The sequence below is a fragment of the Oncorhynchus kisutch genome, linkage group LG9 (assembly GCF_002021735.2).
Source record: "Oncorhynchus kisutch isolate 150728-3 linkage group LG9, Okis_V2, whole genome shotgun sequence".
Taxonomy (NCBI): domain Eukaryota; kingdom Metazoa; phylum Chordata; class Actinopteri; order Salmoniformes; family Salmonidae; genus Oncorhynchus; species Oncorhynchus kisutch.
Genome location: NC_034182.2, coordinates 18,227,956 through 18,255,895, shown reverse-complemented (window position 1 = coordinate 18,255,895; position 27,940 = coordinate 18,227,956). Strand labels below are relative to the sequence as shown.

Here is a 27,940-nt window from a genome sequence, read left to right as displayed (position 1 = left end):
TAATTATACTTAATTATTCCATATTAACATCTGATAAAAATATCTAAAGACACTTAGCAGCAAACTTTGAAAATGAATATTTGTGTCGTTCTCAAAACCTTTGGCCACGACTACCACAATTACCTCGTAACCCTGCACATCAACTCGGTGCTGGTAACCCTTCTATATAGTCAAGTATATAGTATCGTTACTTATTGTGTATCTATCATTATTTATTATTATGTGTTTTACTTTTCTATTATTTCTTTATTTTCCTTCTCTCTGCATTGTTGGAAATTGCCCGTAAGTAAGCATTTCACTGTTAGTCCACTCCTATTGTTTATGAAACATGTGACATTTGATTAGATTTTCCATTTGATAATTAAAAAAAAAAAAATTATAGCCAAATGTAGTCAAATACTGTATGAAAATTATTTTTAGCATCTACTATCTGTCTATTCAGCATTTCAAAAAGGACAGTTTGACATTTGTATCTTGGATTTTTTCAATTGCTTTGGTGCAATTTTCACAAGTATGTGGTAAATTTCCACAATGCTTAGTACAAAACTCAAAACAGATCATCAAAAACATTGTTGTTTAAAAACTCCAAACACACAAATTATCTTTTTCACTAAACTTAAGAAATGTTCATTCCACCAATTCGGTGGCTTTTGTGAAGTGTAACTTCGTTAATAAAAATAAAAAAATAGCTTAGAATGTTAAAATTATCACAAAGAACACATTTTCAACACCCTAAAAAACAAGTTTCCCATCTCAAGATGTTAAATAAAAAAAATACTGGTGCATAGTAAGTGGCAAATAAAGTAACAGGGTTGACTATAACAGTGTTGACGATGTAATCATAAATCAGCCATAAGTCCCCTTGTGACATGGGAATGGAAGATTGTTGTGTGCAACAGGGAGTGGCAATTAAATGCAAGCTTCACATTTATTTTTATTGTTAAAACATGTCTAGGCTGTCAATCTATCGATAACAGGGTTGATGTGTTACGCTCAACCTGCTCAGTTTTCCACCACAAAACACCAGGAAATGTACAAAAAGTGAAGAACCAGCTCTCTTGCACTATGATTTCACTTGTAGATGTCCATGTTTCTTTTGAAAACAATATTTAAAAAGTAATAGTTTCACCATATCAAAACAATAATTAATTTCACGTAATCTTAAAATGGTAACAATAATCTTCAGAAATAACTTTCAACGCAACAAAATAACTAGTGCTTTATATTGACATTTTGGGGTTAAGTGGGTTAAACAATCTTCTTAGAGGGGATACAGGGTTGATGGAGGGACATGATGAATTTTGACACTTTAGCAAGTCTTTATTCATATGAAACATCGAATTTATTGAATTATCCATGGCTGGATTTAGGCAGGCAGCCCAATTCTGATGTTTTTTTCACAAATTGGTCTTTTGACCAATCAGATCAGCTCTGAAAAAGATCTGGTGTGAAAAAATCTGATGTGATTGGTCAAAAGACAAATAAGTGGAAACATATCAGAATTGGGCTGCATGTGAAAACACAGCCCATGTGGTCTATATTAAAGGGCACTTCATTTAACAAAACAGGCTTTTACAATTCAATATTGATGCACAATGTCTACTGACATATCAAAGGGCACCCATTTCGTGTAATGACCCTTTAATCTAGAACTACGTTTCACATTGCAATACATGTTCATATAAAGTAATTTATTTTCACAATGCAATGCTCACATTTACTTTTGACATGATTGTCTTCTCATTTGTTAAAATACATTTTACTATTACTTAATCTGACTGCTCTTAATTGATAATCACGCCTATATATTTTTAAATGGTTTGTCTACAACAGATTTTGAGAATTACATAATGAAAATGTATGTTTGTAAAGTATAAACATCAAAAGTATTTATGATGTATATTGTAATGTACTATTATGATGGCATGTACTGTATGTAATGCATCCACTATACAGTAAATATGTATCCAAAATGACGTTTTTTTGATGGAATAGTTTCACAAGGATTTACAATAATTGCATTGGCCAAAACAGTACTGTAAAACGGTAAAATATGTCAGTTATATAGCAGGCATTTTTATACATACATTTTTGTATGTGACCCCAGTGGGAATAGAACCCACAACTCTATTGTTGCTAGGCCATGCTCTTACTAACATAGCCTCACAGGACAGCTACAATGTGTAAGTACAATACTGTAAAATACATGATTACAATACAGGTGGAAGGTGTATGATCGCGTGTCACCCTCCTCCAGGCCATGGATGAGGTATGCAATGGCATCAATCCAGACCTACAGTATATCAGGCTTGGATTCGCCATGCCAAAAAGGTTTTTCCCCAGGTGAATGAAAAATTAGGACATTTACTGCAATGTCAATGAGAACCTATGGCCAATTGCAGGCTTGATATACAAACTAGTGCCTACTAAATGTTATGTTTCTTTAATTCGTTCAATTTGTTAATTTGATTACAGTACACTCATTTTGTGATTATATCTGAACAATACATTTATTTTTTGCATCAATGATTGGGAAAGATGTTTTCAATGATTACACCATTGATAATACATGGGATATAAATTATGGAAATATGATTTTCAGTGATAGTATATTGCCTAATGTGAAAAAAACAATGTTCTGTAAATTACAGTACTGTAGCATATAACATTCAAAGGGCAATTTTTTACTTTTTAAAAATATTGGATTAATTGGTTGTTAAAATGACTAAATTCAGAAGATATTGCTTTGGTGATTAAATTAATGTTCTCGTGGTATTTCACAGTAATCTTATATTTTGGATCAATGGTTGTGTGGTGAAAGATGTCTCCAAACAAAACGAATGCACAATAATTTGGTTTGGTTTGGAATAAATAAATAAATAAATAAGGTTTGGAATAAAATACTTGATGCGTTACAAGTGTTACCAGTTTGGAGTTTTTTGTACTAAGAGTTTTGAAAAATCACCACATACTTGTGAAAATAGCACTAAAGCGATTGATAAAAATTTAAATGGTAGTTAAAATGACTAAGTGGTGAGCCTATAATTATTGGATGTATTGGTGGATAAACTAAATGTTCTCATGGTATTTCTCAGAAAACATCAATTTTGCATGAATAACTCAGGGGTGAAAGATTGTGTTCAACTCCAACTCCAATACACAATCAAAGGTTATGAACATAAGTATTATCAGTTTAGAGTTTTGTATTTAGAGTTTGGAAAAAGTAAACAACATAAAGTGACTGAATAAGGTGTTGGGCCACTACGAGCCAGAACAGCTTCAATGCAACATGGCATAGATTGTACAAGTGACTGGAACTCTATTAGAGGGATGCGACACCATTCTTCTATGAAAAATGTCATAATTTGGTGTTCTGTTAATGGTGGTGAAAAAGCTGTCTCAGGTGCCCCTCCAGAATGTCCCATAAGTGTTCAATTCAGTTGAGTTCTGGTGACTGAGATGGCCATGGAATATGATTTACATAATTTTCATGCTCATCAAACCATTGTGATCACCCATGCCCTGTGGATGGTGGAATTGTCATACTATGGGACATAGCCATGGTAACCAAAATAATGGCCTGACAAGCATTTCGATACATGACCCAAAGCATAATGGGATGTTAATTACTTAATTAACTCAGGTACCACACTGTTATTTATTCAAGTATTTCCATTATTTTGGCAGTTACTTGTAGATTCTAGTGTTAAGGAATCAAAGTGGAAAGCAACTGTGCAAACACACCACAGATACAGTGGGTAATGGTCGGCCACCAGGGTTGGGTAGGTTACTTTTTAAATGTAAACCGTTAGTTACTAGTTACCAGTCCAAAATTGTATTCAGTAACGTTACTTTGGATTACCCAAACTCAGTAAACGTAATCTGATGACTTTTAGTCAATTTTTGTTCACTTTCCCCTTAAGAGGCATTAGAAGAAGACGAAAAGGATCCATGAAATGCATTTGGTGTGTCATCACAGTGGATTCTGACTTGTCGTCAGACTCGCTCAGGTGGAACAAACTTAAACTTGTGCCTTTTTTCAATGCTGAATTTAATGTCAATTGAGAAACATATGTGTTACAATGTATTTTTTCTCAAACATCCTTTTTTCATTTAAAAGTTTTTTTAAAGTATTTGTAATCTGATTTTCATATTTTTGCTTACATTAAATAAATAATAACAATAAAAAAAAAAAGATTACATGTAACTGATTATATGTAACAGTTACACCCCAACCCTGTCGGACACTGACTCTTTTCGGTCAATCGTTGGTCCTGTGTCCTCTGTTTTTTTTATGTGTGTCAAAGAACAAAACATGTAGTCAGCTCTTTCAGTGTTTGGCCCCAATGTATCACCCAGCCCCATGCATGCAAGATAGTTAGTATAATATCTATTGTTACAATGGTTAGCTTACAAGGGGTAAAACAAGAGGGGAGATGGAAAGGATAATGGAGAAAACAAAAATGGTTACAGAGGTATACATTCACATAAAATAGTAAAAATATGTCTGCATAGAAACTTATGTTTGGACATTCATTGACATACCTGTACAGTGCCATCAGAAAGTATTCCACATTTTGTTGTTTCAGCCTGAATTCAAAATGTATTAAATATTTAAAACATTATGACACAATATCCCATAATGACAAAGTAAAAACATGTTTTTGCAAATGTTTGCAAATTTATTGAAAATGAAATACAGAAATATCTCATTCACATAAGTATTCACACCCTTGAGTCAATACTTTGTAGAAGCACATTTGGCAGCGATTACAGCTATGAGTCTTTCTGGGTAAGTCTCTAAGAGCTTTACACACCTGGATTGTGCAACATTTGACCATTATTCTGTAAAAAAAAATATTCAAGCTCTGTCAAATTGGTTGTTGATCATTGCTAGATAACCATTTTTGGGTCTTGCCACAGTACATTTAAGTCAAAACTGTAACTAGGCAACTCAGGAACATTCACTGTCTTCTCGGTAAGCAACTCCAGTGTATATTTGGCTTTGTGTTTTAGGTTATGAAAGGTGAATGAATCTCCCAGTGCCTGGTGGAAAGCAGACTGAGCCAGGTTTTTTGTCTTGGATTTTGCCTGTGCTTTTAGCTCCATTCTGTATTTTTTATCCTGAAAAACTCCCCAGTCCTTAATGATTACAAGCACACCCATAACATGATGCTTGAAAATATGCAGAGTGGTACGGAGTAATGTGTTGTATTGGATTTGCTCCAAATATAACACTTTGTATTCAGGACAAAAAGTGAATTGCTTTGCCACATTTTTTGCAGTATTACTTTAGTGCATGGTTACAACAGGATGCATTTTTTGGAATATTTTTATTCTGTACAGGCTTCCTTCTTTTCATCTGTCAATTAGGTTAGTATTGTGGACTAACTACAATGTTGTTGATCCATCCTCAGTTTTCTATCACAGCCATTAAACTCACCATTGGCCTCATGGTGAGATCCCTGAGCGGTTTCCTTCCTCTCCGGCAACTGCGTTAGGAAGGACGCCTGTATCTTTGTACTGGGTGTATTGATATATCCAAAGTGTAATTCATAAATTCACCATGCTCAAAGGGATATGCAATGTATGTTTAAAAATATACAGTGGGGAGAACAAGTATTTGATACTCTGCCGATTTTGCAAGTTTTCCTACTTACAAAGCATGTAGAGGTCTGTCATTTTTATCATAGGTACACTTCAACTGTGAGAGACGGAATCTAAAACAAAAATCCAGAAAATCACATTGTATGATTTCTAAGTAATTCATTTGCATTTTATTGCATGACATAAGTATTTGATACATCAGAAAAGCAGAACTTAATATTTGGTACATGACCTTCTCCCATTCCTCCTCTGGATCATCCAGATGGTCATTGGCAAACTTCAGACGGGGCCTGGGATGTGTTGGCTTGAGAGCAGGGGGATTTTAATCCATGACGGCTTAATGTGTTACTAATGGTTTTCTTTGAGACTGTGGTCCCAGCTCTCATTAGGTCATTGACCAGGTCCTGCTGTGTTGTTCTGGGCTGATCCCTCACCTTCCTCATGATCATTGATGCCCCACGAGGTGAGAGCTTGCATGGAGCCCCAGACCGAGGGTGATTGACCGTCATCTTGAACTTCTTCCATTTTCAAATAATTGCACCAACAGCTGTTGCCTTCTCACCAAGCTGCTTGCCTGTTGTCCTGTAGCCCATCCCAGCCTTGTGCAGGTCTGCAATTTTATCCCTGGTGTCCTTACACAGCTCCCTGGTCTTGGCCATTGTGGAGAGGTTGAAGTCTGTTTGATTGAGTGTGGACAGGTGTCTTTTATACAGGTAACGAGTTCAAACAGGTGCAGTTAATACAGGTAATGAGTGGAGAACAGGAGGGTTTCTTAAAGAAAAACTAACAGGTCTGTGAGAGCCGGAATTCTTACTGGTTGGTAGGTGATCAAATACTTATGTCATGCAATAAAATGCAAATTAATTACTTGAAAATCATGCAATGCGATTTTCTGGATTTTTGTTTTAGACTCCGTCTCTCACAGTTGAAGTGTACCTATGATAAAAATTACAGACCTCTACATGCTTTGTAAGTAGGAAAACCTGCAACATCGGCATTGTATCAAATACTTGTTCTCCCCACTGTATATGCATTACAAGTCAAAAGTTTGAACACACCTACTCATACCAGGGTTTTTCTTTATTTTTACTATTTTCTACATTGTAGAACAATAGTGAAGACATCACAACTATGAAATAACACATGTGGAATCATGTAGTAACCAAAAGTGTGTTAAAAACAAATGAAAATATATTTTATATTTGAGATGCTTCAAAGTAGCTACCCTTTGCCTTGATGACAGCTTTGCACACTCTTGGAAATTAATGAGTATGTGTATCTAAACTTTAGACTAGTACTGTATACAGTGGGGCAAAAAAAGTATTTAGTCAGCCACCAATTGTGCAAGTTCTCCCACTTAAAAAGATGAGAGAGGCCTGTAATTTTCATCATCGGTACACTTCAACTATGACAGACAAAATTAGATTTTTTTTCTCCAGAAAATCACATTGTAGGATTTTTTATGAATTTATTTGCAAATTATGGTGGAAAATAAGTATTTGGTCAATAACAAAAGTTTATCTCAATACTTTGTTATATACCCTTTGTTGGCAATGACAGAGGTCAAACGTTTTCTGTAAGTCTTCACAAGGTTTTCACACACTGTTGCTGTTATTTTGGCCCATTCCTCCATGCAGATCTCCTCTAGAGCAGTGATGTTTTGGGGCTGTTGCTGGGCAACACAGACTTTCAACTCCCTCCAAAGATTTTCTATGGGGTTCGAGAACTGGAGACTGGCTAAGCCACTCCAGGACCTTGAAATGCTTCTTACGAAGCCACTCCTTTGTTGCCCGGGCGGTGTGTTTGGGATCATTGTCACGCTGAAAGACCTAGCCACGTTTCATCTTCAATGCCCTTGCTGATGGAAGGAGGTTTTCACTCAAAATCTCACGATACATGGCCCCATTCATTCTTTCCTTTACACGGATCAGTCGTCCTGGTCCCTTTGCAGAAAAACAGCCCCAAAGCATGATGTTTCCACCCCCATGCTTCACAGTAGGTATTGTGTTCTTTGGATGCAACTCAGCATTCTTTGTCCTCCAAACACGACGAGTTGAGTTTTTACCAAAAAGTTATATTTTGGTTTCATCTGACCATATGACATTCTCCCAATCTTCTTCTGGATCATCCAAATGCTCTCTAGCAAACTTCAGATGGGCCTGGACATGTACTGGCTTAAGCAGGGGAACACGTCTGGCACTGCAGGATTTGAGTCCCTGGCGGCGTAGTGTGTTACTGATGGTAGGCTTTGTTACTTTGGTCCCAGCTCTCTGCAGGTCATTCACTAGGTCCCCCGTGTGGTTCTGGGATTTTTGCTCACCGTTCTTGTGATCATTTTGATCGCATGGGGTGAGATCTTGCGTGGAGCCCCAGATCGAGGGACATTATCAGTGGTCTTGTATGTCTTCCATTTCCTAATAATTGCTCCCACAATTGATTTCTTCAAACCAAGCTGCTTACCTATTGCAGATTCAGTCTTCCCAGCCTGGTGCAGGTCTACAATTTTGTTTCTGGTGTCATTTGACAGCTCTTTGGTCTTGGCCATAGTGGAGTTTGGAGTGTGACTGTTTGAGGTTGTTTGAACTTGATAACAAGTTCAAACAGGTGCCATTAATACAGGTAATGAGTGGAGGACAGAGGAGCCTCGTAAAGAAGAAGTTACAGGTATGTGAGAGCCAGAAATATTGCTTGTTAGTAGGTGACCAAATACTTATTTTCCACCATAATTTGCAAATAAATTCATAAAAAATCCTACAATGTGATTTTCTGGATTTTTTTCCTCATTTTGTCTGTCATAGTTGAAGTGTACCTATGATGAAAATTACAGGCCTCTCTCATCTTTTTAAGTTGGAGAACTTGCACAATTGGTGGCTGACTAAATATGTTTTTGCCTCACTGTATACGAATCTACCAATAGGTGCCCTTCTTTGCGAGGCATTGGAAAACCTCCCTGGTCTTTGTGGTTGAATCTATGTTTGAAATTCACTGCTCGACTAAGGGACCTTACAGATAATTGGTAAAAATTTCGACTTTGACATGATGGGCTATTGTGTGTAGCACAAATAAACAAAATGTTATGCATTTTAATTCAAGCTGTAACACAACAAAATGTGGAATAAGTCAAGGGGTGTTTATGCTTTCTGAAAGCAATGTAACTGCAATCAGGGAGCGGTACAAACTAAGAGGAAAGTTTGGCAAAAAGTCGCTTCCAAGCTGTGGAGATGATAATGAACAGCATTTTGGCAAAGATAATTAGAAAAGTAACTCACCAGAATCAGCAAATTCTGAGGAGACAGGGGAAGAAAAAGAGATACAAAGAGATAGAAAGGGAGAGGGAAAAGATCAACCAGATTATGTACAAGTAGATATAACATGATAAAACATTGGACCTTATAAAGCTGAGATCTGCATAAGGTGAAACAGTGCCACTGGTCGCCCCAGATGCATTTTTTTAATTGTTTTTGTTTTGTTTATGAAACGGAGAAGAGCATCCAGCATCGTGGTAAAAAAAAGTACTACATACTAGGCTGTTCTAATTCATTTTATCATGGATTCATGATACACCTGGTTTTATGGTGCTTGAGTCCACACAACATATCGCCCTGTCACATACAGTAGACCCTGATGAACAACATGGGGGGGTAATTAAGCCACCGACATGCTTTTTTGTCCTACCAGATCCACGATGAGAAGGTTCTAGCTAGTGTATCCCTCTGCCCTTCAACTCTTGTTGGATGCAGATGTCCGGTTTATCATGTCCCAGGCTCCCATGACTGTTACGATTATTTATTTACGTTATGTTATGTGCGTAGGCCTAATCAACACAATCTAATATAATAATTTAAAACATAATTGATGAATGATCTAATATATATATATATATAGTGCCTTCAGAAAGTATCCATACCCCTTGACTTATTCCACATTTGTGACCTGTTTCAGGAAACTAGGCCTTTGTCTAGTTTTTTTGTACCAAAATGTGTTTTTTGGCAGAAATTCCTTCCGCATGACTGATGTGCCAAAAGTAAACTGCCTGTTACTCAGGTCCAGACGCCAGGATATGCATATAATTGGTACCATTGGATAGAAAACCCTTTGAAGTGTGTAGAAATCTTAAAATAATGTATGAGACTATAACACAATTGATATTGTAGGAGAAAATCCAAAGAAAAACCAACCTGAATTTTTTTATTTTTAGATTCCATGCTCTTACTATGGGTCCTATGCAAAAGCTATGGGTCCTATGCAATTCCAGCTCCCAGATTGCAATTCCTATGGCTTCCACTAGATGTCAGCAGTCTTTGTTCAAAGGTATAATAAAAACAAAGATGATGCGCACTTGCTAATTTTACTTTTCTATTGAACATACTTCTTTCCGTATAACATATTATAGTTTAATGACATTTTAGGGTACCTGAGTATTAAATAGAAATGCAGTTTAACTTGTTTTAACAAAGTTTAGCGGTAGCTTTTTGGATTCCTTTGTCTGCATGTTGAACTCAAATCGATGGTGCCAACTAAACTGACTTTTTGGGATATAAAAGAAGGATTTTATCCAACAAAACGACCATGCATGTTGTAGCTGGGACCCTTTGGATTGCAAATCAGAGGAAGATTTTCAAAAAGTAAGGGATTATTTAATCGCTATTTGCGATTTTATGAAGCCTGTGCTGGTTGAAAAATATGTTGTGGGGCGCCGTCCTCAAACAATCGCATGGCATGCTTTCGCTGTAAAGCCTATTGTAAATCGAACAATGCAGTTAGATTAACAAGAATTCACGCTTCTAACCGATATAAGAGACTTGTATGTACCTAGATGTTTAATATCCATAATTTTATGATTATTTATTTGAATTGCATGCCCTCCAATTTCACCGGAAATTGTCGACAGGTGTCCCGCTGATGGGTCACCTAGCCGATGCTAAATGATTGTAGACAAATAAGGACTCTCCAATAGTAGTACCAAAACATTCAAAGGCCATTTTCTCAAAAGTTGAGTTTACAAATTGATCAACTTTCAAAGCAAAATTACTTTCCCATTGTTCCTCAACTGTAGTGTTACGATATACCATTTTGTAGCTCTGAGTCTCTACTTTTATCCAATGTACAAAACACAATTTCAAATTTTGCTACATCAGACCGATTTGAGCCGGTCGTCACATTTGTTGTGTTACAGCCTGAATTCAAAATGGATTAAAAAAAATGTTTACCCATCTACACACAATACCCCATAATGACAAAGTGAAAACATTGGTTAGAAATTCTAGCAAACGTATTGAAGATGAAATAGAGAAATATGTAATTTACATAAGAATGACACCCCTGAGTCAATACTTTGTAGAAGCACCTTTCTGGGTAAGCTTTCCACACCTGGATTGTGAAACATTTGCACGTTATTATTTTCAATATTCTTCAAGCTCGATCATTGCTAGACAACCATTTTCAAGTCTTGCTATAGATTTTCAAGCTGATTTAAGTCAAAACTCTAACTCGGCCACTGCAACCCCAGTATAGATTTGGCCTTGTGGTTTAGGTTATTGTCCTGCTGAAAGGTCAATTCATCTCTCAGTGTCTGGTGGAAAGCAGACTGAACCAGGTTTTCCTCTAGGAGTTTGCCTGTGCTATGCTCCATTATGTTTATTTTTTTACCTGTAAAACTCTCCAGTCCTTACCAATTACAAGCATACCAATAACATGAAGCAGCCACCACTATGTCTGAAAATATGCAGAGTTGTACTCAGTAATGTGTTGTATTGGATTTGCCCCAAATATACTGTAACACTTTGTATTCAGGGCATATTTACTTTAGTGCCTTGTTGCAAACAGGATGCATGTTTTAGAATAGTTTTATTCTGTACAGCCTTCCTTTTTTCACTCTGTCAATTCGGCAAGTATTGTGGAGTAACTATAATGTTGTCGATCCATTGTCAGAACAGAAATTACAAGATGATGTTATAATACTGTTATTGCATTAAATGGTTGTTTTATGCAACAGAATAGAGGGTTCTTATAACTATTGTGTCTGTATGAACTGAAAGTGGGCCTCTGGGAGATTTAACACTGATAGTGGATTTACGATGGATTGGTGATAAACCTAACAAGACTCTATTCCATTGCATGATTAGTGTCTGTGTGCCTGACTGGAAGGTACTAGGGTGAGATGGCTCGGGGCCAGACCCTGGTTTCCACACAATGAGGCCTTTTTTACAGCAGATACTGTCTACTGTAAATTATAAGTATATTTTGTACTTGTGACCCATTCCATGCATCTGTTGTTTGTTATGTAGACTGAAGGGGGTGTATCTTGGCTATAAAATACCTTTGTACCTTCGTCTCGGGGCTCTCAACAAATCATCTGAGGGTGATTCGTCGACCAACCATCATTATTGCAGAGCACTCAATCGATTCACTTTATTTGTGTGTGTTGTATTGACCTGCTCCCTTATTAATAGGTGAATAAAGATTTAGTTTAAGTATAACTCTGACTTGTGTGATAAGTTTGTCTCTCCTCATTTGATAGTAAAGTAATTAACTGCCACACCATCCTCAATTTTCTCCTATCACAGCCATTAAACTCTGTAACTGTTTTAAAGTCACCATCAACCTCATGGTGAAATCCCTGAGTGGTTTCCTTCCTCTCTGGCAACTGATTAGGAAGGACATCTCTATCTTTGTAGTGACTGCTTGCATCGATACACCATCCAAAGTGTAATTAATAACTTACTTCACCAAGCTCAGGGATATTCAATGTCTGCTTTTATTTTTATTTATTTGCAAGCCCTTTGTGGTTGAATCTGTGTTCGAAACTCACTGCTCGACTGAGGGACCTTAAAGATAATTGTAAATGTGGGGTACAAATATGAGGGAGTCATTAAAAAATCATGTTAAACTCTGTTATTGCACACAGAGTGAGTCCATGCAACTTATTTTGTGACTTGTTAAGCACATTTTTACTCCTGAACTTATGTAGGGTTGCCATAACAAAGGTGTTGAATACTTACTGACTTTAGGCATTACAGCTTTACATTTTTATAAATTTGTACAAATTTCAAAAAACATAATTCCACTAACGACATTGTGGTATTGTGTATATGTCACACCCTGATCTGTTTCACCTGTCTTTGTGCTTGTCTCCACCCCTCTCCAGGTGTTGCACATCTTCCCCAGTGTATTTATCTATTTAATGTCTATATAAACAATTTTATTCTCTCTGCAAATTGTTTTACCATTCACTTGTATGCAGTTGTTGTATATGCTATTGGCCTCACGGTTGAGCAGGCTCTTTCTGAGATTCAATCTGTCTTTACAACCCTGCAGAAAGCCTTTGTTGAACTGAAACTGGTTCTCAATGAATGTAAAACCATGTATATGCTATTTTCTAAATCACATAAAAATGTTTCTGATTATTTATGCATACATACATTGAATGGTGGGTGCACTCATTGATCGTGTCCCTGGGTATACATATCTGGGCTTTTTACAAAAAACATGTTAAGTTAGTTAAGAAATTGAAAATTAAAATAGGCTTCCTATGCAGGAGCAGATCATGCCTTTCATTGAATAGCAGAAATAAAATAATTTAGTCAACATTTATTCTGGTTATTGACTATGGCGATTTCATCTATATCAGTGGTCGCCAACCGGTCGATCGGCCATCTTTCTAGAGCTCTGGCTTTTCGAAACCTGAAGATCACTTGACATCGTGCTTTGACCTCGTTGACCATCAGATGCAGGTACCATCAGTCCAGTAAAATAAAAAAGCTAATTATTTCAATTCATGCTCCACAGTGCCTCACAAGTGCTAAACCAACTATTTTGTTGTCAAAGCTCAAATGTTGAAATATAATATGGTCTTATTTACAATATTGGCAGGCCAATCATATAGCCAATATGCTGTGATAATGTATTAGGCCTACTGCCCAAACCGCATTCCTACAAAACTGTTTGTGTGAGGTTAATGTACAACAACAAAAAATATGAGCAGTAGATCTCAGCTTACTTTTTGACTGCCAAAGTGATCTTGACTCAGAAAAGGTTGGTGACCACTGATCTACAGTGCCTTGCGAATGTATTCGGCCCCCTTGAACTTTGCGACCTTTTGCCACATTTCAGGCTTCAAACATAAAGATATAAAACTGTATTTTTTTGTGAAGAATCAACAACAAGTGGGACACAATCATGAAGTGGAACGACATTTATTGGATATTTCAAACTTTTTTAACAAATCAAAAACTGAAAAATTGGGCGTGCAAAATTATTCAGCCCCCTTAAGTTAATACTTTGTAGCGCCACCTTTTGCTGTGATTACAGCAGTAAGTCGCTTGGGGTATGTCTCTATCAGTTTTGCACATCGAGAGACCGACATTTTTTCCCATTCCTCCTTGCAAAACAGCTCGAGCTCAGTGAGGTTGGATGGAGAGCATTTGTGAACAGCAGTTTTCAGTTCTTTCCACAGATTCTCGATTGGATTCAGGTCTGGACTTTGACTTGGCCATTCTAACACCTGGATATGTTTATTTTTGAACCATTCCATTGTAGATTTTGCTTTATGTTTTGGATCATTGTCTTGTTGGAAGACAAATCTCCATCCCAGTCTCAGGTCTTTTGCAGACTCCATCAGGTTTTCTTCCAGAATGGTCCTGTATTTGGCTCCATCCATCTTCCCATCAATTTTAACCATCTTCCCTGTCCCTGCTGAAGAAAAGCAGGCCCAAACCATGATGCTGCCACCACCATGTTTGACAGTAGGGATGGTGTGTTTAGGGTGATGAGCTGTGTTGCTTTTAAGCCAAACATAACGTTTTGCATTGTTGCCAAAAAGTTCAATTTTGGTTTCATCTGACCAGAGCACCTTCTTCCACATGTTTGGTGTGTCTCCCAGGTGGCTTGTGGCAAACTTTAAACGACACTTTTTATGGATATCTTTAAGAAATGGCTTTCTTCTTGCCACTCTTCCATAAAGGCCAGATTTGTGCCTGGTGTGTTCCTTGTTCTTCATGAAGCTCTCTGCGCTTTTAACAGACCTCTGAGACTATCACAGTGCAGGTGCATTTATACAGAGACTTGATTACACACAGGTGGATTGTATTTATCATCATTAGTCATTTAGGTCAACATTGGATCATTCAGAGATCCTCACTGAACTTCTGGAGAGAGTTTGCTGCACTGAAAGTAAAGGGGCTGAATAATTTTGCACGCCCAATTGTTCAGTTTTTGATTTGTTAAAAAAGTTTGAAATATCCAATAAATGTCATTCCACTTCATGCTTGTGTCCCACTTGTTGTTGATTCTTCACAAAAAAATACAGTTTTATATCTTTATGTTTGAAGCCTGAAATGTGGCAAAAGGTCGCAAAGTTCAAGGGGGCCGAATACTTTCGCAAGGCACTGTATATGAATGCAGCTGCCAATTGTATTGAAGCCATTAGATGTTGTGTACCATAGCACATTACGCTTTATTAGGGGCAATAGGTTCAGCACACATCACTGCATTTTGTATCAGTAAGTAGGTTGGAACTCTTTGAAGTATTGTGGATCAATGCACTGCATTCTCTTTGTTTATATAGTCCTCTTACATAAACTCTCGCCTTACCTTACTACATTGTTGAAGTACAGGCATACGGGCTACCTGACCCATGCTCAGGGATGGCTAACGTTGGAGATCCCTTCGACCTCCAATGAATTGGGTAGATCTGCTTTAAATTTTTCTGCACCTTTCATGTGGAACAATCTCCAAAACACCCTGAAATTGGAGGAATTGGTGCCGATAGGGCTTTTCAGACATCAGACTTTTTTTATTGATGAACGTATTTGTTTTTATGATTGTTTTGTGTGTATGATTGTGTGTATTTTTGTGTATATTTAAGTGCTTTTATTGAATAGATGTGTATATTTTTGTATCTACAGGGCTCACCTGTAAAAGAGACCTGGTCTCAGCTTGACTTCCCTGTCAAAAATAATAATAATGAAAAAAATCCTTACTGATGCCCTATTGGTTTGAAGATAGACAGCAGCTATTGGAAAATAACTGCAATCTAATCCATGGCCAAGACCAATCCTAAACAGAGAATGCCTAAAGCCTTATAAACTGCAAAAAGTTCAATTACATACAGCTAAACCAGCAGGTGTCTTATAGGACTCCATCCTCCCCTGCAGATATGAGATAACAACAGGAAATTATGACCTCATCTCACATGGGGGAAGTGAGGTTCCCACAGTTAAAATACCTCGTTTTTTGACACCATGACTCACAGAGGGTACTGCAGTCAGTGGTGGTTGGTGAAACTTTAAATTGGAGGATGGGCACATAGTAAAGGCTGGAATGGGATGAATGGAATGTATAAATATAAAGTATAAATCAAATCGCATTGTATATGTCACATGTGCCGAATACAACAGGTGCTTTACAGTGAAATGCTCACTTACAAGCCCTTTCCCATTCCCAACGATGCAGAGTTAAAAATAAGAACAATTTAAATAATAAGGGGAATAATAATAATAATAATAATAATAAGAGGAATAAAACACACAAGAATACAGGGAGTACCATTTAAATTTTCAGGGGTCTAAGTTAGTTGAGGAAGATGTGTGTGTGTGTGTGTGTGTGTGTGTGTGTGTGTGTGTGTGTGTGTGTGTGTGTGTGTGTGTGTGTGTGTGTGTGTGTGTGTGTGTGTGTGTGTGTGTGTGTGTGTGTGTGTGTGTGTGTGTGTGTGTGTGTGGTGTCAGTATGTGCATATGTGTGTTATGTGTGCGTGCATATATAGTGTATGAGTGTGTGTGGGTTTGTGTAAGTGTGTGAGGGTGCATAGTGGCCCAAAATGGGGTCAATGCAGATAATCAAATGGTTACCCAGACTAACTATTTACCAGTTATATGGCTTGGGGATAGAAGCGGTCTCGGAGTCTGTTGGTCGAAGACCCGATGCTCCGGTGCTGCTTGCCAGATGGTAGCAGAGAGAACAGTCTATGGCTTGGGTGGCTGAAGTCTTTGGCAAATTATCGCATGATATAGAGGTCCTAGATGGAAGAGAGCTCGCGCTAAGGTGATGTTCTGGGCCACCTGCACCACCCTCTGTATTGCTTTGAGGTCGAGAGTGGTGCAGTTGCCATACCAAGCGGTGATGCGTCCAGTCAAGATTCTCTCAATGGTGAAGCAGAATAACTTTTTGCTACATCTTTTCAGCCTCCTAAGGGGGAAGAGGCACTGTAGTGCCCTCTTCACGTCTGTGCAGTGTATGTGTGGACTATGTTAAACCCTTTGTGATGTGGACACTGAAAAACTTGAAGGTCTCAAACCGCTCCGCTATAGCCCTGTTGATGTGGATGGGGGTGTCCTCACCCCCCTGTTTCCTATAGTCCATGATCAGCTACTTGGTCTTACTGATGGTGAGGGAGAAGATGCCAGTTCTCTGACCTCCCTGTAGGCTGTCTCTTCGCCGTCAGTGATCAAGACTACCACTGTCGTGTCATCAGCATACGTGATGTTGGAGTTGTGCGTGGCCATGCAGTCGTGGGTGAACAGGGAATACAGAGAAGGGGACTAAGCACACAACCCTGTGGGGTCCCCATGTTGAGGGTCAGTGTAGTGGAGGTGTTGTTGCCTACACTCACCACCTGGAGGCGGCCTGTCGGGAAGTCCAAGATCCAGTTGCAGAGGGAGGTGTTCAGTCCCAGGATCTGAGCTTGCTGATGATAATGCTGAGCTGTAGTCAATGAACAGCATTCTTACATAGGTATTCCTCTTGTCCAGGTGGGATAGACCAGTGCGAAGTGCACATCTGTGGATGTGTTGGGGCGCTATATGAATTATTGTGGGTCCAGGGTGTCTGGGATGATGGTGTTGATGTGCGCCATGACCAATCTTTCAAAGTACTTTGTGATTACAGATGTGAGTGCTATGAGACGATAGTCATTTGTGACTGACCGGCTCAAATCTGTCTTATGTAGCAAAATTTGAAATGGTGTTTTTCACATTGGATAAACGTAGAGACTCAGAGCTAGAAAATTGTATTTCATACATGACAGATGAGGAACAATGGGAAAGTAATTCTGCTTTGAAAGTTGATAAACTTGTAAACTCACTTTTGAGTAAATGGCCTTTGAATGTTTTGGTTCTACTACTGGAGACCACTTCTTTGTCTACACCCATCCAGCATCATTCACACCCTCTTAAATTTTAGCCACTCCCATATCTTTAAGGGTAGATCCGTGCATTCTGTACTAACAGCAGTCAAGCACCCAGCTTGGGTGCTTGCTAGCTACTTCCGGACACAAATGAGAGAACAGGTCACTGAACATTACTTGCCATGGCAGAGCTGGTTAGGCTGTTATGTTATCCACAGCGTTGGTGACTTTAACTGTCTGTCAGATTGTCTGTTCATAAATTCAAAGCGTTTTGCTTTCGGAGCGTTCAGAGCGCACACTGGACACTCTGCCTGATGAGCAGGGTTGATCAGAATGTTCTGACCTCACAATGACAGTCAAGCCTGCAAGCTAACTGGCTAACATTGGCTAGCTTGCTAGCTACTTCCAGACACAAATGAGACAACACCCCACTCTGACCATTTTCCTCACCCTAGCAGAGCTGGTTAGGCTGTTTTCATGTTATCCAGTGTTGGTGACTGTAAACTTTGCTGCTGGCAACAATTTAATTACACTTTTTTGTCAATGTTTACTGACACCGGCCATATTCAATAGGTGTTGAGCATTCATAAGTTATTCTGCGCTCTGGCACACTCAGGCAGGTTACCCTGGAGTTCTTGGGAACAATAACAATTAGGTTTAGTTTGAAACGTGTTGGGATTACAGAAGATTGGGACAAGAAGAGGTTGAAAATGTCTGTGAAGACACTTGCCAGCTGGTCTGCGCATGTTCTGACAACGCGCCCTGGTATTCCGTCTGGCCCAGCGGTTTTGCGAGTAATAACAAACTTAAAAGTCTTACTCACATGGCCCATGGCGAGATCACACAGTCGTCCGGAACAGCAAAGACTCTCCTGCCTGACTCAGTGTTGTTTACCTCAAAGCGAGCATGGAAGGCATTTATTTTGCCTGAGAGGCCTGCGTCACTGGGCAAGTCACGACTGGGTTTCCCTTTGTAATCCGTAATCATCTACAAGCCCTTCCACATCCGACAAGCGTCAGAGTGCTTTCCGTTTGAGTTATATTAGGTTTTATTTTCATCGTGTAGTAGGATTCCATTTTATCCCTATATTTTCATGTTTGATGGCTCATTGGAGGTCGTAGCAGGATTTCTTGTATGTGTCCCATTAATGGAAAGCAGTAGCTCTATCTAGTGTGGATACTGCCTGTAATCCATAAATTCGACCCTGTGTTTTTGTATAGTGTTTGTTTGGTCTTCGTCCCCATGCCTTTACATGGCACGTCATAATTTGGGTACAATACAAAAAAACTATTACGCATTCCTGCGTCTGTCTCCCGATCCTTCATGCCAATGTGACAGACACATTTCATGGGAACGTTGCAAGACCATTCATGTGTCCAGTTTTATGTGTTTTAAGAGAATATTCCCTCAACTTCCCACCAAACATACACATGGTTACCATGTTCTCAGAATATAGGATATCAAGATTCTAGACATGTTTCATGGAAACATTGCAAGAACATTTGTGCCCAGTTTTCTATGGGATGTTGATTGAATATTCTCCTAGCCCTTTCTAGGCTTTATGATGTGTTCCTAATTTCTTTAATAAATAGCTCATGAAGAAGACGGTTCTATCAGAATCCATCTAATAGCAAAAACGTCCAGTATGTGCAAGAACTATCTTCATTGAATGTTGGCAGAGTGGCAGAGAAACGTTAACCTGGGTTAACCTAAAAATGACCGGAATTATGAGCACCAGTTTGCCTCTTAACCTTCTGGCTCTGTATGGAAGTGGAACCAGGCAAAGATAAACAAAAGCATTCCATGTTGCTTTTTGTAAACACTAGAAAAACAGAGGTGACCAAACAGTGACCATTTTGTGTGTTGGATAACAGCTTACCTTCACTGAGAGGGTCCAGTGTGTGGATCATAAGCTGGAAGATACTGTTTCTCATCAGGCTGTTGTGCAGGGAGGCTGAGCTACCACCTCTTTGAAGCCGGGGCCTAGCCTGCAAGAGGAGCACATTGTCGTTACACAAACAATGGCACCATTACACAACTCTTTCTAGTCCTTGGTGGTTCCCCTAAGGAAATACCTGAAGGACACTATAACACTGTAGTGTTAGCTGTATTTCTCATACAAAATAATGCAGTATCGTCATTTCCAAAGTAAAATACAGAGTGCTGGCCCTCTTCTTAGGTCATTATCTGTATCAGGTCTAAAGTTTGATTGTCCCTGTAGTGGAAATTCCCTGCCCTGGAATGTCCCCTTAATCTAACAGTCAAGATTTTGAGAGACCTGGGTTCAGATCCAGCCTGTGACAATGGCACCCAACTGTAGGATGGTGTCTCATCGAGGATGAGGTCAAAAGGGGGTGAATCTAGTGACCATCAATAGGGCTCATGGTCTTGTGATGAAGTAGCCCTAACTGTGACTTCAAAATCAGTGTCACCCTGGGCCCAAGAGGGAATTTCCCCTTGGTCTAACAGTCAAGATGTTTGTTTTTCCTGTGAGAGCCCCAGGTTCAGATCCCACCGGTGACATCCCATTGGTTTAAAAAATGTATGTTGCCTTTAATTGTGTCTTTAGGTGAAACAATGTGCAAGTCCTTTCCATGAAACCAGTCAAATAACTAAGTGACATGTTACATCTCCAGAACTGCTCGCCAGGACCCCTACACCACCCGATGTCACAGGAAGGCCAAAAAGATCACCAAGGACAACAACCACATGAGCCACTGCCTGTTCACCCCGCTATCATCCAGAAGGCGAGGTCAGTACAGATGCATCAAAGCTGGGACCAAGAGGCTGACAGACTGTCTGCACTTTGTGAAAGGCCATAAGGATGGCGGGGTACTGTATATTTTCTAAACACGTTTAATGGGAGCTTTGCAAGACCACTCATGTGTCCAGTTTTCTGTGTTTTAAGGGAATATTCCCTCAACTTCCCACCAAACATACACTTTTTTGGTTACTACATGGTTCCATATGTGTTATTTCATAGTTTCGATGTCTTCACTAATTATTCTAAAATGTAGAAAATAGTAAGCATTAAGAAAAACCCTAGAGGGAGTAGGTGTGTCCAAACCTTTGACTGGTACTGTATACTTTGTTTTTAGCATTTTGGATGTATAAAACTGTTCTTTAAGCGTTTGAAACTGGAGGTGTCATTGCATGCTAACTCACTAGTGACCTACTGAGAGAGTAATTTTAGAATTGCAAGGACAGACGGAGATACTACAGGCACACACGGAGGTTGGATCTAGAAAACAGAGAGCGCATGGTTCTTGAGTATAGCAGGGAAGGAGAGAAAAAAGTTAGAGTAGCTACATAGACACAAACACAAACATAGACAAACCAGACAGGACCTACCGACAGCTTGCTCTCATCCTCTGGTGCCCCGGGACTCACAGCCTTCATATCCAAGAAAAGAGAGAGGAAAAAGTGAGAGAGGGAGAAAGAGAAAGAGCACATAGATGTGAAGCATGTCTTACAAACCACAGATAGACAGATGAAAAGACAGTAGAGAGACATTCCATTGTCGTATTGATGATGATTTGACATAGACAGATTCAAGAGACTGACACCACCGCTGTGCTGTGTCACTCACTATCTAGCAGACCAAGATTGGCTTATGGTTAAAAATGTTCTTCTCATCAGGCTTTTGAGATTCATCAGCCACATGGAAAACCATTCTATTCACAGACCATTTAACTCTGCAGGACCCCAACTGACTCAAACAAATAGAGGAAAAGGTAAACCTAGCATTCATGTAATTGTTTACGATTTATATATAAACTAGTACATGTAAAGAAATTACAAGTGTCAATTCCCTCTATCCGGAAGATATTAAAGACTTGCATATTAAACCTACTTATGTGGAATTCCAGTAACTTCAAAGATTGAATTATGTCTCTCAATTGTGTTATTTCTCTTGTTATTTATCCTGTATTGTTTACTTTGTCTCCACCAATGACATCAGACTCACCCCCAAGCATCATCCTAAGCCACGACAAGAATAACTTGTTTGTAGCATTTTTGTCATCGACATCTATACCTCAGATGCCAACCCAGGCCAGGATTCAAACAAACGCAGATAAACAACCTTTGCACTGCAATCCTGAAGAAAATAACATTTGGAAGTAGGCTTTGGGATTAAGTTAACGCCTGATGTTGCACATTTTTATTTTTTTATTTGACCTTTATTTTACTAGGCAAGTCAGTTAAGAACAAATTCTTATTTTCAATGACGGCCTAGGAACAGTGGGTTAACTGCCTGTTCAGGGGCAGAACAACAGATTTGTACCTTGTCAGCTCGGGGATTCGAACTTGCAACCTTTCGGTTACTAGTCCAACGCTCTCAGCACTAGGCTACCCTGCCGCCCCGGCAGGAAGTCGGAAGTTTACATATACATTCAGTTTTTCACCATTTCTGACATTTAATCCTAGTAAAAATTGCCTGTCTTAGGTCAGTTAGGTTAGGTCACCACTTTATTTCAAGATTATGAAATGTCAGAATAATAGTAGAGAGTGATTTATTTTCAACTTTTATTTCTTTCATCACATTCCCAGTGGGTCAGAAGTTTACATACACTCAATTAGTATTTGGTAGCATTGCCTTTAAATTGTTTAACTTGGGTCAAATGTTTCAGGTAGCCTTCCACAAGCTTCCCACAAAAGGTTGGGTGAATTTTGGCCCATTCCTCCTGACAGAGCTGGCGTAACTGAGTCATGTTTGTAAGGCCTCCTTGCTCGCACACACTTTTTCAGTTCTGCCCTCTATAGGATTGAGGTCAGGGCTTTGTGATGGCCACTCCAATACCTTGACTTTGTTGTCCTTTAGCCATTTTGCCACAACTTTGGAAGTATGCTTGGGGTCATTGTCCATTTGGAAGACCCATTTGCAACCAAGCTTTAACATCCTGACTGATGTCTTGAGATGTTGTGCACCAGTCCCTCCTCCAGCAAAGGAGGAGGTGAAGTGGTGAAGTGCACCAGTCCCTCCCCCAGCAAAGCACCCCCACAACATGTTGCTACAGTTGGGATGGTGTCCTTCGGCTTGCAAGCCTACCCCTTTTTCCTCCAAACATAATGATGGTCATTATGGCCAAACAGTTCTATATTTTATTTCATCAGACCAAAGGACATTTCTCCAAAAAAATACGATCTTTGTCCCAATGTGCAGTTGCAAACCGTAGTCTTGCTTTTTTATGCCGGTTTTGGAGCAGTGGCTTCTCCCTTGCTGAGCGGCCTTTCAGGTTATGTCGATATAGGACTCGTTTTACTGTGGATATAGATACTTTTGTTCCTGTTTCCTACAGCATCTTCACAAGATAATTTGCTGTTGTTCTGGGATTGATTTGCCCCACCATCTCCAACATTGTGATTTAGGTCAAATGTAACATCCATGTTGACTCATCCAAGTCCACTATGGCTGCTGACTTCCCTAACTTGCTGGACTGTCAAAACCTTGTGCAACATGTTAATGTCCCCACCCACAACCGTGGACACACATTGGACCTCATTATCACTGGCGATGACTTGGATGTCCTCAAACTTGGCATATATGACCACAAGGCTGTGACACTGTCTCTGACTAAAATGTCTCTGACTAAATTCCGCAACCTAAGAAAATTGAACACATCCCTCTTCCTGGCACACATACAGCCCACACTGCACTGAGCTGGCACTCTGCGACATGGTCAACCTGTATAACAGCACTCTGAGTACTACCCAGAACATCCTTGCTCCCCCCAAAAAACATGAAAAGTAACCTTCTAACGCTCTTCACCCTGGTTCACTGAAGAACTGCTGTGAATTAAGACTCATGGCTGTAAGCTTTAGAGGTGTTGGAGGAAGGATGGCCTCACTGTCCATCTACTGGCCAACAAAGACCACCAAGCAAGCTGCTATGCTGTACGATCAGCTTTTATTTTTTGTAACCATCTTCACCTGCTGATCGGGGAGGTACCATCACTCTTCAAAACAGCCGCAGTCACCCCCTTACTGAAGAAACCCAACCTTGATCAGGACATCCTATCCAACTACAGGACATCCTCTCCAACCTCCCTTTTCTATCAATCCCATCTGTCTTCCAAGCAGGTATACAAAGTTTTCCAGTCTGGCTTCCAATCATTGCAAACAGCGCCGAAACAGCGCTGATGAAAGTTACTAACGACCTACTAATGGATGCAGATTCTGGATCACCTAGGCTCCTTCTCCTTTTAGATCTCTGTGCTGCTTTTGACACCGTTGACCACAATACCCTCCTGTGGCATCTCAGAGAGCACACTGCAGTCTCTGGAACTGCTCTGACCTGGTTCTCCTCCTACCTCTCCAATAGGAAGCAATACGTAACGATTGGAGTCCAGATCGGTGGTCTACAGTGTCCAACAGGAGTCCTTTTTGGGGCCTATTCTGTTCTTAATCTACATGCTCCCTCTCAGTCAAATTCTCAAATTCTCAGAGACTATAACATCTATAACATCATACGCTGACGATACTGAAGTATATATTAATACCAAAACATTCACCATCTTAGCCCTAGGAAAACTTGGCAGCTGCCTTATGACATCAGAGTATGGATGAAAGAAAAATTCCTCCAGCAGGACAGCATTAAGACTGAGGCTATGCTTATTGGGACACCCAAGCAGGTCGCCAGTGCTGGAAACATCTGCCCTACAACTGACGGTCAAGCCATCCATCTGTCCTCTGTCATCTCCAACCTGATTGAGTGCTACCTACATCAGCCACCTCATTTATATCAATGAGCCACCTCACAGGCCTTAAAACACATTTCCAAAGACTATCTTTTTTATATTCCTAATCTTGAATGTGTCACAGGTCAGGGTTTCTTCCTGGAGTGTACTACCTGTGGTTGCCACTGGAGAGCACCCGTGGGTTTCCTCTAGTATCCAGGTGACCCTGATTGGGCTTATTGGGATCACCTTCCGGATTACCATTTATGTTCCTCTGTGGACTGGGCCAATTGCTCAGGTCTCATGTTTTGTTCAGTGTTGTCGTGTGCCCTTGCATAATTATTGCAAGGAGTGTTTAAAAAATAATATCCAGAAATGTTATTTGCGTGTCTCCTTGGGTAGTCGTAATCACTGCTTAATTTACATGCAAGGAAAACTGGGTCTGGGTTTCTAAGGGTTAAGGCTGCTTCTGCGGTTCCATCCATGACATACCGAAAACATTCTTCAAGTCAAGTGCAGTGCCATGTCGGTTGTCCCCATAGGAGAAACCTTTGAATAACTATTTTTGGTTCCAGGTAGAACCCTTTTAAACAGAGGGTTCAACCTGGAACCAAAAAGGGTTCTACCTGGAACCAAAAAGGGTTCTCCTATGAGGACAGCCGAGGAACCCTTTTTTCTAAGAGCGTACACATCTTGTTACATACACAGTACATAAATTGCACTGTGCTTACACATTCTATCAGTTGCATACTAAGAGAAGCTCTGCGCTTCTATATTGCTGTATTTGAATGACATGGGAAATAAGTAAACAATGAGTGATTTGACAGCAGGTGTTTTGCCATGGTCCAGCCACTGTGTACATGGTCTGGTTGGCTTATTGTGATTATTTTCTGCTTGAGATTAGGTAAAGCCCTTGGGCACAGTGAGTCACATCTCCCATGAGTAGGGCCCTGTGTTTTGGACAATTTCATAAGGCAGTGTGCTTTTACCGGTATTTCCAGTAATATCCCTCTAGTGTCGCTGCAGGTAGAAAATCCTATGAAATGTTCTGTAATTGACACAAGGTATCTCCAATCAAAAACAAAGATGAATCATTAATCAAGTGGCCATTCAGAATGTATGAGCATAAACCAATCCAATTACCCATGAACCGAATTCTCAGCCAATTGTTCTAAGGTTACTACAGGTTTACAAATACACTCAGTGGCCAGTACAGACAGTGAGTCACGTGGCCGTGGCTTACTATATAAAGCAGGCAGACTGGCATCGAGGCTTTCAGTTACGGTTTGACTGAATGATAGAATGGGCAAAACGAGTGACCTAAGTGACTTTGAGCATGGAGTGATTGTCGGTGCCAGGCACGTCGGTTCCAATAGCTCAGAAACAGCCGGCCTCCTGGTCTTCACACCCACGACAGTGTCCAGGGTTTACCGAGAATGGTGCACAATCACATCCAGTCAGCTGCAGTCCCCTGGGTGAAAACAGCTCTTTGATGAGAGCAGTCGAAAGAGAATGGCAAGAATAGTGCAAGCTAACAGCTGGGCCACAAACAGGCAAATAACGGTGCATCTCGGAACGTACAACTTCCCGGTCCTTGTCACGGATGGGCTATTGCAGCACACGACCACACCGGGCTCATCTCCTATCAGCTCTCCCTCCCGGAGGACCTGAGCCCTAGGATCATGCCTCAGGACTACCTGGCCTGGTGACTTCTGGCTGTCCCTAGTCCACCTGGTCATGCTGCTGCTCCAGTTGGAACTGTTCTGACTGTGGCTAAGGAACCTGTTCACCGGACGTGCTACCTTGTCCCGGACCTGCTGTTTTCGACTCTCTCTCGCTCTACCGCACCTGCTGTCTCAAACTCTGAATGCTCGGCTATGAAAAGCCAACTGACATTTTTCCTGAGGTGCTGACCTGTTGCACCCTCTACAAGCACTGACTATTATTTGACCCTGCTGGTCATCTATGAACATTTGAACTTCTTGAAGAACAATCTGGCCTTGAATGGCCATGTACTCTTATCATCTCCACCCGACACAGCCTGAAGAGGACTGGCCACCCCCTGAGAGCCTGGTTCCTCTCTAGGGTTTCTTCCTAGGTTCCTGCCTTTTCTAGGGAGTTTTTCCTAGCCACCCTGCTTCTACATCTGCATTGATTGCTGTTTGGGGTTTTAGGCTGGGTTTCTGTATAGCACTGCTGATTTAAAAAGGGCTTCATAAATACATTTGATTGATTAAAATAAGAAGTGGGTTTCCAGGGGGCATGTGATCACCAACAGTGGACAATTGAGGAGTGGAAAAACATTGCCTGGTCTGACAATTCCTGTTCCCTGTTGCATCATGCTCATGGCAGAGTCAGGATTTGGCATAAGCAGCATTATGCCAATGGTGCCGGCTGGCGGCGTTGATGAAATGGTGTGGGGAATGTTTTCCTGGCACATGTTAGGTCCCTTGATACCAATTGAGCAACGTTTGAACGCCACACCCTGTAGAATCCATGCCCCGACTAATTCAGGCTGTTCTGGAGGAAAAGGGGGGTCCGTCCTGGTACTAGATGGGTGTACCTAATAAACAAACACATTTTTATTTTAAGTCATTCATAGTACATGTCACTGTTTCTCATATAATGTTTCACACAGAGCACCATTCCTTCCATGGGTGGCCAGTTTGGGAAATAATTTAGTATATCCACTTCTCCAGGCACTACTACGGCCCTGGAGGTAGCAGAAGTGCATAGGGCTCATCTGGGGATCAAACCTGCCACAGGGGAAAGTATATGATTCCAGAGGTGATAGTGTTACCCACTCAACCAGTCCAACACCTGAACATTTTATCTATCAAAAGGACCTGGACCTCCCTTTTAGTCCAGATTTATCAGGACTAAACTGCTTAAACCTTCTTCTGCCATTCCATATTTTTGGAATAATCCCAGATTTTAAATAAATCCATTTAAATTATTTGTACCTTTCTTAAAGGCAACCCAGAGAGGCAGATAGAACAGGAGAATGTCAGATGATCTGTTTCTCTCATTAAACTAGTGTTAAATATCATGACTAATAATCACAGGGAGATTAGCACATCTTCTGGAGTCACTGTGCGTGCTAATCCCAATAGCTCTGGTTCCACTTCTTATGTAATGTCACATCAGGATCATTCCAGGAAACGGATCATGGAAACATCCTAGATGAAAGCAAAAGTATTACGTGTAAAACAGACCTCCTGTCCACGACTATCCATTAAAGGGGGGCTGAACTCAATAATTTCGCCTCACTTTTCATTAAGAAATGCTATGAGTTTGAAGTGGGTGTGTATCTCAAACAGCCAGCTGAACGTGAAGAATAGCTTAGCAGCTGTGTGACGCAGCATGACAACTTGACTTTATGACCAAAATTATACTATTTACACTTTGTAGTCAATTTTGGCAATAAAATAAGTTTCTCACTAATATCGATGCCACAGGCCATTTTCAACCATAGAAGTTGTTTATTTCGCTCAGCTCCTCTTAAAAAGTACTGAAAGTAGAGGATTCATAGTGA

General features: G+C 40.1%; 1 protein-coding gene across 4 annotated transcripts in view; it reads right to left on the bottom strand.

The window, feature by feature from the left end:
* The window catches only part of LOC109896337 (sodium/potassium/calcium exchanger 2), a 203,229-nt gene that overhangs the window by 64,006 nt on the left and 111,283 nt on the right, over window positions 1-27,940 (bottom strand). Inside the window, exons 3-5 of one of the 4 annotated variants that reach the window (XM_031832042.1) lie at window positions 21,080-21,121; window positions 19,608-19,716; window positions 8,877-8,891 (exon numbers count right to left, since the gene is read on the bottom strand). In XM_031832042.1, the coding sequence (XP_031687902.1) occupies window positions 8,877-8,891; window positions 19,608-19,716; window positions 21,080-21,121 (166 nt within the window). The remainder of the gene's footprint in view (window positions 1-8,876; window positions 8,892-19,607; window positions 19,717-21,079; window positions 21,122-27,940) is intronic. The other 3 variants (XM_031832043.1, XM_031832044.1, XM_031832045.1) reach the window with 3 other exon arrangements.